Source organism: Xylaria bambusicola, assembly GCF_022495145.1.
Source record: "Xylaria bambusicola strain CBS 139988 unplaced genomic scaffold F5B22scaffold_29, whole genome shotgun sequence".
NCBI lineage: Eukaryota > Fungi > Ascomycota > Sordariomycetes > Xylariales > Xylariaceae > Xylaria > Xylaria bambusicola.
In genome coordinates this window covers 98,627-116,024 of record NW_025953582.1, presented here as the reverse complement: position 1 = coordinate 116,024, position 17,398 = coordinate 98,627, and the positions used below count along the sequence as shown (strand labels likewise).

Genomic DNA, 17,398 nt, shown 5'->3' with positions numbered 1-17,398 from the left:
TCTAGTAATCTTGTTTAACTGACTGTTTAGTCTCTTCACGCTACGTTATTGCTGTCATGTTCTGTCACATGTGGGTGTGATCGGACATATAGATCGCAGGTCTGCCACTAAGCGGAAGATTGAATTGGACGACCAGCGACAGCCTGCCTGGCCTTGTTGCTGCTAGTTTAGATCGCCTAGGTCTCGAAAGCTTGGTGATACCATAGATTGGGGTGGCACATCTGGTTATATAGTAGAGAGAGGCATACCAAATACCGTCAGGTTGGGTAGCGCTAACTATAGTAATGGAGCTGATCCAGCAAGTGGGGGCCAAAAATATCTTCAAAAGATATAGCTAGCGATTGTTTCGATCAATCGACCTCCGGGTTATGAGCCCGGCGCTCTTCCACTGAGCTAGCTAGCTAGCTTGCTTCGCTGCGATATTTATCCGTGTCCGTTATTTGGTATCTGAACATATTGTTTGAACCCTTCTTTTTCTCCGCAAGGTTTTGGATGCTGCTCTCGGGCCTCTCATGCAGATGTGACTCATCTCGTGGCCGTTGCCGGAGGACCGAGCCCAGAACCTTAAGGACCGTGTCACGTGCTTTGGAACACATCGCCTCGCTTTTCGAGGTGGACTATGTAACGCAGAAGTCTAAATCAAATTTGCCGAGTGTTATGTTGGAAGGGAGTAGCGTGCCGAGAGCGAGACATTTAGTATATCTTAGAAGTAAATCAAGTTAGGCGTGTTCATAACTACCTGTAACAAGAGATCCACAGTAGATGACTATTCCAAGTGCTTGCCGGGCCCGTAAACATATTGCATACAACGCACGGGTTCACGCTTATCATAATAAGGGTTGATGACAGGGAAATCGTCGAAACTATTTGCAGAATACGTGGACCATCAAAAAAGAAGTGTAAGTATTTGCATGATCTAGATGCTGAAACTCTAATAGACCTGTCTAGGAAAATATTCGTCATATGTACAGTCTGGATGGCAAGTATCTAACATCTAACCCCTGGTTTGGACAATAAAGTTGGTAAACCCATGGTATGTAACCTCACAGTATATATCGGAAACCATTAGCAACCTGGGCCGCAGTGGGACCATGCTTTCCAGAATCCTCGCCACGATCGAGCTTTGCGTTTAGCCTTCTCAGATGTAATCTTGTTGCAGTAGCAAATCCAATAGCGAGGCCTACGGCTACAAGATTAACAATGAACGCCACTATGTAGCGAGGAGCGCCAATGTAGATGTATGATCCCCAAATGTTAGGCGTGTTGCAAATGGCATTGACCAAAGCGATGGCTGCTGCGCGCTTCGGAGCAGGCTGAGACAGACTGTTACTAACCCACGACAGCGTGACAATACCCGAACTATAGAAAGATCCTGGGAGAAGAAGAATGGCCACGTAGCGAGCCGCAGTGTTGGTGGTAGAGATGGAGATGATATTGGCGATTGCAGTGACGATTAGTGGCGCAACAATGTGAAGCCAGCGTTCCTGCTTGCGATCAGAGCTCCAACCGATGATGTACATGACGATGACTGCTAGAACAAATGGCGGAGCTGTGATGCCGTAGGTAGTGTTCCGGTCATAGCCGAGACCCTGGACAACAGATGGGAAGAAGTTGGTGATTGCACCATTGATGTAAATCGAGTATAGAGTGCCGGTTAGAAGCCAAGTCTTGAGATCAGTAGCGGCAAGCATGAAGCCTTGCCAGTTACTGATTTCCTCTGAATTATTGGTCTGGCCTTGGTCCTTGACCATGTTCCATTCTACCCATTCACATTCAATTTCGGATAAGCCAAGAATCTTCTTGTTCGAGTTGGGCAGGATAAAGGAGAACCCGATCGCGAGGCCAGTGGTAAGCACTCCCTCAATCAAGAAGAGCTAAAATAACATGTTAGTCTTGACACGATAATGATGGAGATTATATGTCAAATAGAAAGGTTTACTCACCCAGCGCCATCCAGATAAGCCATATGTCCCACCTAGACGCAACACGCCAATGGCGAACAGAGTGCCGAATGCATTGCCAAGCTGTGAACCGCCGTAAAGAATGGCCACGCGTAACGCATACTGTTTCCGGTTGTAGAAGAGCGACAAAAAATAAAGGGCTCCAGGGAAGAAGATAGCTTCGACAACACCAAGGAAGATTCTTGCAGCTAAGAGGCCACCAAAACCTTGTACTGTTGACATGGCTGCAGATATGGCGCCCCAAACCGCCATGCCAGCGCAGATATAGACACCGGGCCACTTGATCCTGCCCAGCACTAAATTTGAAGGGACTTGAAGTAGAATGTACCCAACGAATAGAATGCTAAATTGTGCGACGGTTAACTACCCGCACTCATAGATTTTCGGGCTATCGCGTATTGCACTATGTCCGACTGGAAATAACTCACCTCACACAGGTTTGGTACTGGACATCGCTAATGCCAAGTTCTTCTTCTATGCCAGCAAGTCTTGCGCTGGCTAGGTTTTGACGGTCGAGATAGTTGAGGATATACATGATAACCAGAATTGGCATGATCACAAAATCCATCTTCAACGTAGCTTTTTTACTAAGCTTGCTGTATTCAGCCTCGGTCAGCGCAGCAAGGCTGGTCGGCATAACCAATCCGCCATCATTGGAGCCTCCGTGCTCAACATTCTCGTAGAGGCTGCCGGGCTTCAAGTCGTCCTCCATATTGATCTGATTTCGATTTAGATGAACGTGAAACCGTGTCAGCAACCGGGAGAACAACCAGATCAAGTGGACTTTTTAGGTTAATGATATTTTGAAGTATAAACGAAGAGGAACAGGAAAGTGGAAAATGTCGAAGATTATAGAAGTTCAGACTCTCCACAGTCCCTACTCCGGAGAACCTATATTTGTTCCCCCACGCTCCACTCCCATCCCATCCCATTACCGGAGGTGGCTGGGCAAAGCTGGGGTAAACACTGGTCAGACGTTGTCCCCCACATAATAACTGATCATTTCTCGCTGGAAGACCATCGTGCCAATGTCCCCCACATAATGGTAACGTTGTTTGGAAATCACAACTCCACTTCCAATGATTTGTGTGGGCTTCTTCCCCAAGATAACCCACTCCGACTCCATGCTCGTGAGGGGTAGAGCCGGGATGCCCCGAGTTGAATAGTCAGGGTACCCCATCAAGTTTTACATACATATAGTTAGATGGAGTTCCAAATTCAAAATTGACTTGTTCCTGTTTACATGTATCTCCGCCACTGATACGCTGGTGGTGTGATGACGCCAGGGACTGAGTGTTAACATTAACGCGTACCCTAGACGGGCTTTGATCCGCTCCATAGGGAATAGACTAGCTAGGAAGTTAAATTTTAGTATGCGTGGGGAACCTGTCGGCAATTGTATAAAACAGTAAATCTTTTCCGCATGGAGAAATGTCAGATTGTCGTTCCACAGAACAAGTACGTTGAGTTTCACTGTTCGCTACTAACTGCATTATGTAGTCTATGCTTGTCCATTAAGCCGCTAGATAGAGATAATAGAAAAGCTATTTAGATAGATTGCGTCTTGCTTGATCATCAGCTGGATCGAACCCGAAGTCAAGTCCCCCACCTCTCCCTTCCCCATGACCGCACTAACGCCGTCGTCGCCAGCCTCGTCATAAGTAGCCTGGGCTCTTAACAATGGTATTCGCTTCGTATAACCCCAAGAATTGTGATAAATGGTGTAGAAAGTTACTAACTAGATTAGAATAACTAGCAGTTATGAAATCTAATCAAATACTATGAGCACTCAATTCTTTTTGGGCCTGGGAAGGACTATCTGCACTGTGACCCATGGCCCGGGTGGCGTACCGTTAGGCGAACGCAAGGTAGGTGTAGGTGAGAGAAACTTGGAGTTGGTTGGGTCATAAACTCGGTCATCCATGACCACGTAGCCGCCAAATTTGTCTTCTTTTCCACATTTTATTTCCTCCACGAGGTCCCAGAACTTTTCATATGCCTTCCTCTGACTATATAGACGCTGAGCGATATCGCGATACCTGTCGCCATGGAGATCCTGAGCAAATCTATGGCCTCCATCATAGTGTCGATGGCTTATTGAGTTATAGTAGTCATTGATAGACACGGGCCAATCAGTAATGTCCCTACAGGTCCATTGAGCTATTGAAGGGCCATCGGGCCCCTTTAGCTTGGCCATGAACAGTAGTTCTACTTCCGTATCATCGCCAGCGAGTCGGAGCCCTCCGAAGGCTAATTGTCGGTCATCGTTGTCGATATGAAGACAGTGAAGGATGGAGCCAGCCGTGACTCCAAGACCGTTGTCGCTCCGGTCTATATATTCAGGAAATTTGTACACAACACGCCATTTGGAACTGATGCCTGTCGGAAATGTAGTAGAAGGGCTGGAAGGACATCGTTTGTGCTCGAATATCCTAAGCCCAGATTTCTTATGCTCACTGAACGTTCATAAATACTATTTAAGTGTCCCTCATGAGTAGGAAGAATGATCTCAACAGGTGGTTCATATTGAATGTCGGGTGCAAAGAATGTCACGGTAGGGAACTCCACTCTCACGTATCTCTGTCCTCTGATATGTATAAGAGGAATCCATACCATCCGATTATCTGACGTTTGTACATAAGGCAATATAGCGAAAACAAAATTCGATGATAGTGTCTTTACTAGTGGCAGCCGGACAACAACCTCCAAGCCATCGACTCGCAAGGAGGTGGGTATGGATTGTGCGCGGATTTGGAGACCGTCAGCGAAAAAGAAGTGCTTCGGGCTAGGGGCAAATGCTCGCAAAGACTTGTGGGTAGAGCTGAGGACGTGAAAGATATTTCGAGGTTCAGAACGCAATTGCTGCCATGCCAAGAGCCTCACATCCGGTTGTTGACGTGTGATCTCAATCTGCAATCGCAGAAAGGCCTTTTCACCTTCTCCATACAGAAGAGGCATGTTTACATCGAACAGATCCATCAGGCAATATGCGATGTCTTCTTGCCGCGTTGTATTCCGCCCTGATGCCCAAGACATTTTCTGCGCAGCTCGATAAGATGTATGTGCATCTGGTTTGCAAAGAACAACAATTGGTATTGAGCAGATCTCCTCGATTAAGAGCGCAATGTTCGTTTTTGTACTGATTGGCATCCAAGACGAAGAGTAGAAGCAGACACCACAAGGAGCAATAAGCTCTTGCAAAGTCCAACCCCTTGTAAACCATCGACTTTTCCGAAACTCGCTGTCGTTTCTAAAGCATGCTCGAACATCAGGGTTGTGCACATCTACCAAGAAGGCGTAGCAGACGGCTGATTTACGATACCATTGAAACATGGAATTTATCGCCTCGCTTAACTCTGCCGAGCTATTTTTGTCGATACAATTAGTGTCCACCCAGAGCCATGATAGTCTATCGCCTTGGGCCTTAGCACAGGCCTGTACGATCTTATCATATCCAGATTTTGCCTTAATATCTCTCACTTCTTTCTTGTCATATACCCAACCCCACCTCCGGGGGTATTGGCGACCTGCGTACAGCCACTCTTCGTATGTGACCTCTTCTGCTTCCCAGGTATGAGAAAGGATTGCGTAGGGTGGTATCTGATCCCCGAAAAACTCATGTAGTTTGAGCGTGTTCACGTCAATTAACCGCATTGAATGAAACTCTGCTGGCTGTCTTTATGTTTGGTGTTTGGATAAAAGACGGCCCAATGCACTAATATTTGAATAGTCTAAGAAAAAGAACTTCTGCAACCCCTCACGTCAGCCTGAATTTGCCCAATTGCAATCATGTTAATGGTATCACGTGATTTGGTTCATAATACTATAGGGTCGACATTTTCATCCGCTGCTGCTGTATGAGCCATCTCTACCATCAGCTCCTTCCACCATGGTATAACAAGGACAGGGGAACTGGGCTTGGAACTGGGAATTCAGATGACAATGATCTACTAGGGCTGCAGTAGTCCTTGAACAACCAACTCCTTCTCGGCTGTTGGTGGCTTGACTTGACTCTATATACAAATGGTCTGCCAGCCCAGGCCGTCTGGGTCTCTAGGGTCTGTTTCAAGAAGCGAAGTCTGTATAACCTCACTTTCCAATATTGCCCAATATTGCCTGCATGCCTTGAGAGATCATGAACAGCCTGCAATGGTCCTTCGTACGACCGAAGTGCAAGGCGAACTGCATATTTCAGCCGGCACAGAGGTTACACGTGTAACACATGGCTAGTTGACTCCTTGTCAGGCTTGATTTCACTGTTTGTTACCATTTCTCATTCCAGAGAGTACAGGCATTCTAGATGTTTTTTAAGCGTATTGCATGCCAAGGTTGCTTCGCTTGGACATTATCAAATGTTTAGAAATCAGAGATTGAAATTACTTATTAAACGGCGACGAGGTAAGGTAAATAAGCGGAAAGAATAACCAGGCCTTAAGGTTGGTAGACAATATAGGAAATAGTCAATAACGAAATTCTCTGGTAGGTTGCCACCATGGCTATTTAACTCCATGTGACCCTCACACTGATCTCTCCATATGCTCCTTTGATCGACTGAGCTTCAGACTTCCCAATATCTGGCCTGAACACAGCTTTCCCCTTCGCAATCTCGTCATCGGGAGAAAACTCGTCATAATCGTACAGGAGGGCATCGATTGTAAGTGCACCGGTCATGGGCACAGCAACGACTGATCTCAACAGCGGAATAGGCGTATTGGGACTCACGTTAACGTAAGAGTCATTATCTGGCTTCAGGAAAAGTTGGCTATCTCCATGCTCGTTATAGGCTGTGATGGTACCGTAGACACTAGCGGTGCTCTCCCCATCCCCGTTGATCAGAATGATTTCAATGAGGGCCTGCGATGCGTTGCTCAGAACGACGTAGTGAAGCGTTACCAAGCCGTTGTCTCCCTTGATACTATCCGTTAGGGCCTTGTCGTATTGATTTGCAATGTTGTAGGGGTTCCAGTTGATTGTTCCCTTGGCGATGCTATCGTCTGGTGAAAGGTAGTCATAGTCCATTAGGTCCACGACGAAGGCGAAGCTATCCGCAGCTTCGATGCTTTGGGGTGGGCCCGTGAGTAAAGCGTGTTGGCCTGGAGCGATGGATTCAGGCTTGCTTCTGTCGCGGTTATAGACGTACTGGCTGCCTAAGGCATCAACTGCAATGACGGTACCGTAAAGACTGCCGTCATCTTCACCATCTATATCATTAATGCAAAGCCAGAAGACCTCGACTAGTTCTCGGCCCTTGGGATAGTCGAATGGGTTTTGTCCCATTGTGGTCATCGTAGAGCGACCAGGACGGTTAGGGCCCGGAAGAGCGCGGCATACCATGATGCCGAGGACAGCAGCGGCTGCACGAGGTGTATTTATATTCAGAGTGTTGTCAGCGTTTTCCCGCATCCGGAGGGGGGTATCAGCATCACCCTCATTGGCATGCAATACCCCACCTGAGAGTATTCGCCAGGCATTCTGAAGTCCCATCATTCTACCTTCAGGCTGTACTGTACCCCACCAATTGTTGACAAACTCGTCAGAAATCCATGTAAACCTAACCGCTTCGCTTATCATTTGTATAAGAACAAGGAGTTGTCGTGCTCGTTGCGATTCTTGTGCTGGCCCTCTTCCAAGTACTTGGATAGCATTTTCGAGCTGAGCGCGACCAAGAGCCATCGTTGCTCTGCCAGAAGAACCCGTCTCGGCCACAGGCTCAAGTTGAGGGTAGCCACCTTGATAGGTCAAACGAGTAGCACCAGGAGTAATCCGTGGCGCATCGCTGAACTCGAACCACTGACTGGTGGGAGTGTTTCCCTGCTGGTAAGCATCCAAGTAGAGGTTGTCACTCCTGAATCTCACTCTTATTGTCTGTTGACCCGCGGTCAATACGACGTCGAACCAATTAGCAGGAGGGTCTTGTTGCGGGCGGAGGTAGCGGACTGATTGACAGGCACTCCGCCTACCCTCAGAAAGACGGTCACGTATTTCTACTATGAGTCTGTTATACTCGGCTTCACCATCATCGATGTCGAATGTCAACTCAAAGTCTGGATTCATTTTGATGAGAAATTATACGTAGCAAGTATCGGCTGGTGAATAAATAGATGTCTTCTTTGTTACTGAGTTGCACAAACGACGATGAAAACCCTCCATCTTCGTCATCATTTATATGTACTCGACCATGGCTTCTTGGAGTGTCGCACACCCATTCACTCATGATAGTTTCGAATCTACATAGTCTCAAGATGGAACGATCACCAAAAGCATTACGTTCAGCTCTCGTCAGGCAGGACTTTATGCCATTATGAACTTTTCAGCTATCATGTTTGTCTATCATAACCCACTTGGTCAACCCTGACTCCCATGTCTATCCCGAAATGTGGAATCATAGGTCTTGGTTAATAGAATTTGAGATACCGTAACCATCTCGGTTCCATCAAGAGACATGATTTGGCATCGCTATTGAATCGTTGCTCTAATCAATACGAGTCGCTAATAAACAAACCTAAGAGCAAGTGCAACGACAATTACCCATTACGATTCTTCATAGCATCATTTTTACGTTGATAATATCGATCAATGCTCATGGAAGCCTAAATCGTGACGAACCAGGTTTGAGTTAGCAGCTGAACACTGATCTCTAGTAATAAATATTCATCCCAGTTTGGTTGTTATGTTGCAGTATCTCTGTCGAAGGTCGGCTGAGCTGCAAACCCCGCATTCAACTTCAACGGTAACAATAACGGAGAAGAAGGATGGAATCGGAATGGTGTAGGATGCAAATTAATCAAACATCATACTGTAACTTTTGAAAATTCGGTGCTTCGTAGGCGCATTAGCGAAATGAGTCAACCACGCAAGATAGAGAATTGAACGATAGGGTTAAAGCCTGCAGAGCACTGTTTTCCCCAAGCTCATACAGACACCTTGTGCCTCAACTATTGTTGCTCCCAGCCTGTATGCTGCCGGAAAACACCGATCGTTGACAATTATTACTCGTCTATGTTTAATAGTATCAGTATTGGGTGTGCAATACTCGCAAGAATCTACCAAAGCAGATGTATCCGTCAGTGGTATGGTCTGTAAGATTGTTCTTGACAATGATCCATCTATTTCTAGTGGCATAAGTGTCCATGATTAGGTGATTAGCTTGCACCCACTTTCTTGCGATGATTATACCTAGAACACGCGACAACATCCTTCTCATAGACGGAGATATGTATCTCAAAGAAAGTAGGGGGTGTAATGACACATAAGTAGATGATGTCAATACTCACCCCCAGAATGTTTACTTTTGCTGAAGTGATATCGAAACCTAAATAGTTTCAATTATTACTTATTTTCTAGACAATGATGCTCGACAAGTTTAGTCTCATATACGCTCATTAATATACCAGCTACCACGCCAAGACTCGCCAAGCTCGATACACCTTCAATTGACTCGCTCGCTTATTTCTGACTGCTACAACCCTAGGTATCTGAGGACATTTTGGGTGCGGCAGATGCCAGAAATACAGGGCAGCTTTAGCGTCCTAACCCCGACTACCCTCCTGCCGCCGTAATTCTCACCAGCCAACACTACTGCTAACATAGCAAGGTTTCACACTTGCATCTATATCCCAAGTATATCTTGGTGCTGAGGCCTAATGGGACAGTTATAACAGCAGAGGTAAAACAGGTCGGACCTCGGTACACCCCGCTCGTCCTGCTCCAGTCAATACAGTCTCTGTTTCGTCCATACCCCCCTTCCGATTCCCTAAACGCTGAGCCTACCAAATCATTTTTGTGTTGCGCTCCTAAAAGCATATTACAACAACCGACGACAGTTTTTGAAACTATAGAGCAATTCTTCTTTCCATTACGCTACTTTCATTGGTGTGAGAGGTTTGCCTTTACCTGCTGTCATCTTTCCACCCGCTAGTCGGTCGGCGTCTTGCAATGGTAACACAATGTCGCTGTAAATGGCTTGGCGGAAGGCAACGTTATCCAAAGATAAACTGTTGGCGTCCAGATCGCATTTGATACAGTGCTCCACGACCTTCTTGAATTCAGGGGAGCCGATCCACTCGATTTGATTTAATATCCCTTGAATCCTAGCAAAGCCTTTAGCTGTCGTATAGTCGAATATGTCTTCTAGCGGAACACCGCTTAAGTCGACACCTTCCTCGCTCCAAAAATCGTATATTGGCTTCCATAGCATAACCTCTATAAGGAAGATTCCTAGGTAGTATAGTGTCGATACCCCTGCGGCTTCGCTTAAAGAGTCATAGTTGGACGCTGTTGTCGAACCGTCTAAATCATGAAGCGACTGCTTTATCAAGTAAATCTCATCGAAATCCACGTTCCCATAACGCGAGATTAGGAACACGTTATTTATAGTAAGCGTAGCGGGCATCCATAGCGTCTTGTGCATAAATAAAACACTAGAAGCCGCCGTGGCGGCAATGTGGTACTTTCGAGCGAGTGAAGGTCGACGCGTCTGGGAGAAAACGTCCCTTAGGTGGACCGTCGCGCACTCGTCGTTATCATAAGATCTAAAGGGAAATACTTCAAATCTCTGTTTTTGTGAAGTGGTCTCATCAAGCAGATATCCGTAGGGGTCCTGATATTGGATCTCTGGCGGCTTGCCGCTTAATGTGCGACAAATGTCTTTCACCTGTACAAGTTGCCGAGTCTCTCGTGGAAGCTGAGAAGCATATCCCATGGGGTTGGTAATGACTTGATGCGATGCATCAAGGCCTGGGGCAACCGTCGATCCAGCGCTGTCTAGCGGTGAAGGTGCTCGTACTATAGGTGTAGTTGTGTCGTGATCCAAGAATTTCACGCGAACAAATTTAGACTTCTTTACTACCACATCGGTAGCCACGGGAAGCAAAGCTGCTGCACGCACTTTCATTGGGATCTCTGCTAATCGGAGGACAAGTTCATCCCATACCCAGCTGCTGTGTGCTTTTCCTTTGGTATCCTGCGGCTTGTTGGCTAAGACAAGATGGAAATCTAGTCGCTTAATCAGCGCCTCTTCGTCTTGGACCCGCCTTGTGACTCTTGCCGCAGGGAGACTGAAACCTACGCCATGCGATCGGGCGCATGTACAAGATAGGCTGGATCTTAGAGCATTATATATGCTTCTTGATACTGCTTCTAGCAAGCTGAATAGCTTCTCTTGTGAATGAACCTTCCGATAAGGCTCATTTCGCAGGTTACCAGTTATCATCAGATCAAGTTTCTGATTGGTATCCGCTAGCTTCTTCAAGGCGTCTTCGTGAGTGGAAAATTGTAAAGCGATCTTGACCATTTCCCGCTTGGCAACCGGCCTATTGTCGATTTTCATCTGTCTTAGCTTGTTAGCGCTGAAATCGGGAAAATCGTTCTATCCGTTTAGTCATATGACACTTGAGATCCTACTACCGTCTAGTCCATGATCCACGGCCTAAAGCTTTCTGATTTTAGCATGAGACTGACCTCAAAATCCGGCCCAAGACCTAGCTTCGACTGTATCTCTTCCACCGCTTCCTTCATGGAATGTACCAGAGCCTTAAAATCCTTCAGCGTGTGGTCAAGCCTTCGCTCGACGACGGCCTTGGTATCGGGGTCCTGCCATAGCGGCCCGAAAGGTTCCGCAAGTAGAGGCTGCATGTCTTTGGGGTCTATGATCCCCCCCAGCAAGGTCTCGCAGGTGTTCCTAAGTATGGTCTGCTCAGTACTAAGGGCCGTGGCCAGAGAATGCATCACTTTTGCACGACGCCGAACTATCTGTATCGTCTTAATTCCACTCTCATAATGCTCGAGAGCGGATATCAGAAGGGGGATAGCGCCGAGGACAATACCGACAACTTCGAAGCCTGACATTCTGACGGCTTTAACGCACGACTATTGTACAGTCTGTGCAAGAAAATCCTAGAAAAAAGGAACTCTAGACTCCGACGCCATGAATCGATGGCGGAGTAGTCGCAGATGAAAAGAAGGTTCCTTGCAAGAGGGGTTTTGCGGCTGAAAACTGATTACAGTGGTGTCAGCATAAGTAAGCTTAGAGGAGTCATGCGATGTAACCCTACTATCCTGGCATCATGATATAACTGAATGAGGGGTGAGGCTCACTTGTAAATTACTTAGCAACACTGCTGAGTCAGATCACATCAAAGCCTGATAGATACCTCATTTGAAGCCTCTCATTGAGACAACAAAAGATTCAAGAAGGGCCTTTCGAATCACACAATTCTTGCTTCAGATGTGGAAATGGCCGCCGAGAACCCCACAGAGTCAATCGCAGATCGCGTAGCCCAGAGTCTGGCCGCATTTGAAGCAATCAATACGGTTGAGATCCAAGCAGAGCTTGGCGATTCAGAAGTCTCTGGGGTGCAAATGATAGGGGACCAACTGTCAAAGTTCAAGCTATGGGCCGGCAATATAGCAGCGCATCGAACTGGACGCAGTTCTTTAGATTATCGCCTCCGAGACTCGTCTCACCTCCATGCACAAGTGATGAGGTTGCTTGCCGATTTAATCACCTCACTGCATGAAAGTAGGATACAAACCACTTGCGAAGTGTAAACCAATCTCTGACAAGGTCTAGTGCATTCAATACTATCCGGAGAAACACTTCCGTGGGACCAGGACCATGGGGAAGCTAGTGAACTCGACGATGAACTCAAGGATCTCCTTGCCAACGAAGATTTCGAATTCAATTCAGAATTAAGCCAGTTGACGAGGGAAATTACTGACACCGTTGGTAGTTTGCTAAGACTTTCAATATCGCTTCGAAACCCTGCGCCACACGACCGCTTCATGTCGAATGAGTACGCAAAGGTGCACTACTTTGAAGCAAATGATAAAGCTCATGTGGAAGCTAAGTTTCCAAGCCTAAGTCAAACTCTGGTTAAAAGGTTGGGCCAAGCACTATCCATGAGGCGACAGTATTTCAGGTACCGGAAATCCCATCATGAGAAACTGGCTCGCGGCTTGTTCGATTCCGGGCGGTCCGAAGCTGGTGCACAGAGCACGATTGCATCATCTATTCCCATAGCAATGAGAGTTCATGGAGCTTTACCATCATTCGGAGAACTAGACGAGGATGAACGTTCCGATACGGGTTTCTCTCAAACTTCTTTCGCTACCACTGCTCCAGAGTCTAATCAACTCAGAATACCCCCTTTACCAAGAAGAGCCTATGATGGTCCATTTGAATGTCGATTCTGTTTCATGTTGATATCAGTTAGCAGTACACATCAATGGAAGTAAGTGCGCTACGTTGAATTCGCTAGTGAGGTTTCACAGATGCTTATAAAGATAGGAAACACGTTCTCCGCGACTTACGGCCATACATTTGTCTGGCCGAAGACTGTACAACAGCTAGTAGAGAATACAGTCGCCGCCACGAATGGATGTACCACATGTTCCAGAAGCATTGGAAAAGTTGGACATGTCCATATCAATGTGGATTAGATAGCACAACGGAATTAAACTTGCACCAGCACATTAGCAGAATCCACGGGTCAAAAACGGACATGGAAGTCGATGCGCTGATTGCGAAATGCAGTCGAACTCTATCAATATCTCCATCTTCTCCTGTCGAGTGTCCCTTTTGCCAAGTTGCCCTGGAATCCAGTGCGCAATACCAGCGGCACGTAGGTCGTCATCAAGTCGATTTGGCCCTTTTTGCCCTTCCAGACGTTGAAGATGACGATGAGGAACCCGATGAAGCAAATGCAGACCAGGAAACCATATCTACCCACAGCGGAAGCTATTCTGAAGCAAGGAGTGACGACATCTCGCCACGTAGAACGCCGTCACCTACTCCAAGTGGCTTATTAAATGCCCATGAAGAGCCTATTACTCCTAGGAACGATACTGGCCCTTGGGTATTTGATGGAAGTTCAGAGCGTGTCTCGCATGAGAGCACAAGAGAAGACGCTATGGGAAGGGTAGCATTAGCCGAACAGACAGAAACTATTACCGAACTTTATCCAGAAGGACATGAAGGAGAGAACGTTCCCTCCAAGCTCCGGCCATCGGAAGACAGCGTGGAGGAGAGGCAGGATAGTGTGCGGTTTGCCGACGAAATGGATGATATCGAGGTTAAGGTTAGACACCGAGATTCGCGGGGGAATCCACACCGTCTGTCGCCCACAACCAAACCGGTCACCATCGAACGAGAGATCATCACTGAGGATCATGATATTGACACCACTCACTATCCAGATATTGATATCGTTCGCTTTCAAGATATTGACCAAGGCAAGTTTCGCTTTCACGCACTGTCGAAGTACTTTTTTGCTAATAAGTAGTGTAGGCATCACGCGAGCGGAAGGGTCTAATATGCGGGACCGTGGATTGATCGATGAACTCGAGATCAAGCAGCGGCGAGCCATTGCGAAGCTCACAGCCGACCCCACCATCTCCGACGACTACGAGCTTGTTCGTGTTAGTAATGAACTCGAGGAACTTAGACTCCTCGCCAGAGTCGAACTAGAGAAGAAACGCCGCGAACGGAGCGCCAATGAAGAGCACGAGCTGCGTGAGGCTAAAAGAGAGCTGGACCAAATCCGTGAGAAAATTGAGCGTGAAGAGTTAGAGCGTCGTATTAAGCAGAAGATAGAACTTGATCGTTTAAAAAAGGAGGAAGCTGCGCTTGCTGAAAAGAGGCGCCGCGAGCAGGAGGCTGAAGAGGCCGTTGAGGAATACAAGAAAAAAGAAGCCGAGAGGCTGGAGTACGAGCGCGAGTATAAGCAGCGCCTCCAGGAAACATTATTACAGTCTGGTCTTGAGGAAAAACAGATAAATGCGCTTCTCGAGGGGCAGGAAAATCAGGAATTGAAGCCAAAAGATAAGATCACCAAAGAAGAGATTCAACGGCCCACATACACACGTTTTGCCCGACGACATCTCTCACTCGAGACTCTGCGCGTCCACAAGGTTGACTTTGTATTGGACGAAGTAAGTAGCACTTTGTTTCAGAGGTGCGCCTGGGGAGAACTGAATGTATTAACTAACTGTAACATGCAACAGGATCCAGATTATGTCTTAGTCAAGCGATGGGTTCCTGAAGACGAACAAGATATCCTCTGGAAGCACACGAGGGTTATTCGCGAGCAGCGCAACAGCAAGCCTAGTCTACCCATTCAAGGCGGCGAAAAGAAATCTGGTGACGGAGAGCACATCTAACTTGGATCCAAGTATGTTCGTCAAAGTGTTGTAAATAGAGCAATTACTTGTCCGTCTACCTAAAGCTTTTCCTTCCCTGTCTCTCTGTCTTCTTTTTTTCAAGCGAGGCTAGGTCTGTAGTAACCTTTCTTCTAAATCTGTAACAGGCAGCTGTTCTTAAATGCTGTCATTTGATTTCTATCATTCGCACACAGTATGCCACCAAAGTTTGAATGGTACGCTATATGACGGCTATTCATCAAAATGTACGCATTTGTTTCTCGATGTTTGCAGAAGGAACAAGGTCAAAGAGGGCTAAGTTATCCAGTTTGCCATCTCTATACTTGTTGGTGGTTAGAAGTGTTGAAATTGAAGGTGCTTGGGTAGGGTTGGTGATAGCTTCAAGCAGTAGGTGCAGCTAACGGCGTCATTTTGCATACTGTAGTTTTGGTAGGCGGCCGTATATAAACTGTATCGGCAGCTGACTTCCAGTTGGAAACACCCGCCAGCTGCAGCTTTATTGATGGATTACCAACTGCAGATCTGACGCTACTCTTATTTTCCTTCCCGTGGGGGCCGAAGGGTAGACTTGGATCATCCTTCACTCATTTCCTCTAGTTGTTCATTTTATTTCTAGGCATATATAATGTGATGTACGCTTATCGTAGACTTGTACCAAAGACAGATGCTTTACTCCGAGGACCTACCCTCAAGACATCTAAGCTTCCCACACAATTAACCAACATCATACCTCACCAGATCCTCCCATTTTTCAAAGATCCTGATCGCTTCTGAAATGGCGCCTCTTCTTGTTCTCGTTCCTGGTGCTTTTGGCACAACCGAAGGCTTTAACAAAATGGCTTCGTACCTTGGAGCAATTAAGACGCACCCCAGATCATACCCAAGTTGCAACCCACCTGATCCACTAAATGCGGACTGCTCAAATGATATCGCGGTCCTCAAGGACACTCTACTTTCACTCTTAGATCAAGGACTAGATCTCGTCGTTCTCGCTCACTCATATGGGGGTGTAGTCGCTGGTGGCGCTGCAAAAGGACTCGATAAGGACAGTCGCAAGGCCGCAGGCTACGAAAATGCAGTCCTCGGACTCATTTACGTCGCCGGAAACATGTGAGCAAGAGTCTGGCTTTATTTTTTCCCTCTCGGGTATCACCTCAAAATAAATTGAGCTGTTCAAGTAATTAGAAACGCACTAACAACAAGCCTGGTAGCACATTAGAGGGCGAAACACTGTTCGAGGCAGTGGGTGGTGCATATCCACCTTTCATCAAGTCCAATAAGCCTTCGGAAGGCCTCGCCCTTATCGAGCCAGCCATGCAAGTCTTATATAACGACTGCGAGCCAGACCCAGAGCTTGATAGATTCATGAAACCCCACGCACTCAAAGCATTTGAGACAAAATCATCAGCGCCGGCTTGGCAAGATGAAGGCTTTAACAGGAGGAGATTGTATATCCGCACCGTTAAGGACCAATGCAATCCCTCCTTTCTACAGGTGAGTAATAGTTTCCCTTTTCAGATCGTTAGATTGTTATGTTGCAATAATTCTTTGTATGACGACCAAAACATCTAACCTTTATGCTATATACCTAGGACTCATGGATTGAGAAGTCCGGCGTGGAGTGGGATGTTGTAAACTTTGATACGGGACACATGCCATTTGTCAGTCAGCCAGAAGCACTCGCAGAGCAGATTGTCAAGTTTGTTAGAGAGGTCATGGAATCTTAAAACACCCTTGTATCTGTTTGAACAGAGAATAATCACGGCCCCTATGGTTTTAGTTACGGGACCAAGATAGAGAAAGACAACTGATGCATATGGTCAGATGGGTATGGACGTCTTCACTCCTAGCTTCGCGCAGCAATATAAGCCTTATTGATAAGTGTCAGGGGTCTCAGGGCAGGGGAACACAGAGATACATTATATATAGTTAGAGAAGTCTGAATGCCTTAAACCTCTGACCTTTTAGATCTTGTGCCGCAATGAGAGTCTCACTGTATACCTTGTACAGCCGTTCTGACAGTGAGTCACTCTATCTCTACACCGCAATGTAATGAAGCCGGTGCAAATGCAATTTAGCGCCACTTCCAATCAATACTTTACCAATCTGTTGACTTCCTCATACAATGGAGCTTTTTTTTTTTTTTTTTTTTTTTTTTTTTTTTTTAAAAAATTATAATTAAAAAAAAAAAAAAAAAAAAAAAAAATAAAAACAAAAAAAAAAAAAAAAAAAAAAAAAAAAAAAAAATAAAAAAAAAAAAAAATAAAAAAAAAAAAAAA

At 46.3% G+C, this 17,398-nt stretch overlaps 6 protein-coding genes and 1 non-coding gene across 7 annotated transcripts; 2 read left to right on the top strand and 5 right to left on the bottom strand.

The window, feature by feature from the left end:
* Positions 1-331: 331 nt before the first annotated feature.
* On the bottom strand, positions 332-403 carry F5B22DRAFT_t123. The gene has a single exon. It is a non-coding gene; the product is annotated as a tRNA-Met (tRNA).
* A 463-nt stretch (positions 404-866) lies between these two features.
* On the bottom strand, positions 867-2,860 carry F5B22DRAFT_611884 (nicotinamide mononucleotide permease). The gene is made up of 3 exons (XM_047975307.1): positions 2,390-2,860; positions 1,944-2,304; positions 867-1,874 (listed from the first exon to the last, which is right to left on the bottom strand). Exons 1-3 carry the CDS (start codon positions 2,671-2,673, stop codon positions 1,044-1,046), a joined length of 1,476 nt encoding a protein of 491 aa, XP_047829557.1. The 5' UTR covers positions 2,674-2,860; the 3' UTR covers positions 867-1,043.
* Positions 2,861-3,160: 300 nt separating this feature from the next.
* On the bottom strand, positions 3,161-5,615 carry F5B22DRAFT_656974 (heterokaryon incompatibility protein-domain-containing protein; the record flags this gene model as incomplete). Its single annotated transcript, XM_047980009.1, has 2 exons — positions 3,161-4,340; positions 4,436-5,615. 2 exons carry the CDS (start codon positions 5,613-5,615, stop codon positions 3,751-3,753), a joined length of 1,770 nt encoding a protein of 589 aa, XP_047829556.1. The 3' UTR covers positions 3,161-3,750.
* A 463-nt stretch (positions 5,616-6,078) lies between these two features.
* Positions 6,079-8,203, bottom strand: F5B22DRAFT_611879 (ribosome-inactivating protein). The gene has a single exon (XM_047975306.1). The coding sequence runs from the start codon at positions 8,013-8,015 to the stop codon at positions 6,462-6,464; it is 1,554 nt and encodes a 517-aa protein (XP_047829555.1). The 5' UTR covers positions 8,016-8,203; the 3' UTR covers positions 6,079-6,461.
* A 1,081-nt stretch (positions 8,204-9,284) lies between these two features.
* On the bottom strand, positions 9,285-11,968 carry F5B22DRAFT_611877 (uncharacterized protein). The gene is made up of 2 exons (XM_047975305.1): positions 11,421-11,968; positions 9,285-11,289 (listed from the first exon to the last, which is right to left on the bottom strand). The coding sequence occupies exons 1-2, from the start codon at positions 11,805-11,807 to the stop codon at positions 9,817-9,819; spliced, it is 1,860 nt and encodes a 619-aa protein (XP_047829554.1). The 5' UTR covers positions 11,808-11,968; the 3' UTR covers positions 9,285-9,816.
* Positions 11,969-12,045: 77 nt separating this feature from the next.
* On the top strand, positions 12,046-15,686 carry F5B22DRAFT_611873 (uncharacterized protein). The gene is made up of 5 exons (XM_047975304.1): positions 12,046-12,480; positions 12,532-13,192; positions 13,249-14,192; positions 14,248-14,891; positions 14,964-15,686. The coding sequence occupies exons 1-5, from the start codon at positions 12,195-12,197 to the stop codon at positions 15,117-15,119; spliced, it is 2,691 nt and encodes an 896-aa protein (XP_047829553.1). The 5' UTR covers positions 12,046-12,194; the 3' UTR covers positions 15,120-15,686.
* Positions 15,673-17,163, top strand: F5B22DRAFT_611869 (Alpha/Beta hydrolase protein). Its single transcript, XM_047975303.1, has 3 exons — positions 15,673-16,229; positions 16,331-16,613; positions 16,712-17,163. The coding sequence occupies exons 1-3, from the start codon at positions 15,895-15,897 to the stop codon at positions 16,844-16,846; spliced, it is 753 nt and encodes a 250-aa protein (XP_047829552.1). The 5' UTR covers positions 15,673-15,894; the 3' UTR covers positions 16,847-17,163.
* Positions 17,164-17,398: the final 235 nt, after the last annotated feature.

Coding starts and splice junctions, on each gene's coding strand:
- F5B22DRAFT_611873 (XM_047975304.1), top strand. CDS start 12,195: ATGGCCGCCGAGAACCCCACAGAGTCAATCGCAGATCGCGTAGCCCAG. Junction 12,481..12,531: donor AATCACCTCACTGCATGAAA/GTAGGATACAAA, acceptor GACAAGGTCTAG/TGCATTCAATACTATCCGGA. Junction 14,193..14,247: donor CTTTCAAGATATTGACCAAG/GCAAGTTTCGCT, acceptor TAAGTAGTGTAG/GCATCACGCGAGCGGAAGGG.
- F5B22DRAFT_611877 (XM_047975305.1), bottom strand. CDS start 11,807: ATGTCAGGCTTCGAAGTTGTCGGTATTGTCCTCGGCGCTATCCCCCTT. Junction 11,290..11,420: donor GTCTTGGGCCGGATTTTGAG/GTCAGTCTCATG, acceptor AAGCTAAGACAG/ATGAAAATCGACAATAGGCC.
- F5B22DRAFT_611884 (XM_047975307.1), bottom strand. CDS start 2,673: ATGGAGGACGACTTGAAGCCCGGCAGCCTCTACGAGAATGTTGAGCAC. Junction 2,305..2,389: donor CAGTACCAAACCTGTGTGAG/GTGAGTTATTTC, acceptor CGCACAATTTAG/CATTCTATTCGTTGGGTACA. Junction 1,875..1,943: donor GCTTATCTGGATGGCGCTGG/GTGAGTAAACCT, acceptor ATGTTATTTTAG/CTCTTCTTGATTGAGGGAGT.
- F5B22DRAFT_611879 (XM_047975306.1), bottom strand. CDS start 8,015: ATGAATCCAGACTTTGAGTTGACATTCGACATCGATGATGGTGAAGCC.
- F5B22DRAFT_611869 (XM_047975303.1), top strand. CDS start 15,895: ATGGCGCCTCTTCTTGTTCTCGTTCCTGGTGCTTTTGGCACAACCGAA. Junction 16,230..16,330: donor ATTTACGTCGCCGGAAACAT/GTGAGCAAGAGT, acceptor CAAGCCTGGTAG/CACATTAGAGGGCGAAACAC. Junction 16,614..16,711: donor GCAATCCCTCCTTTCTACAG/GTGAGTAATAGT, acceptor CTATATACCTAG/GACTCATGGATTGAGAAGTC.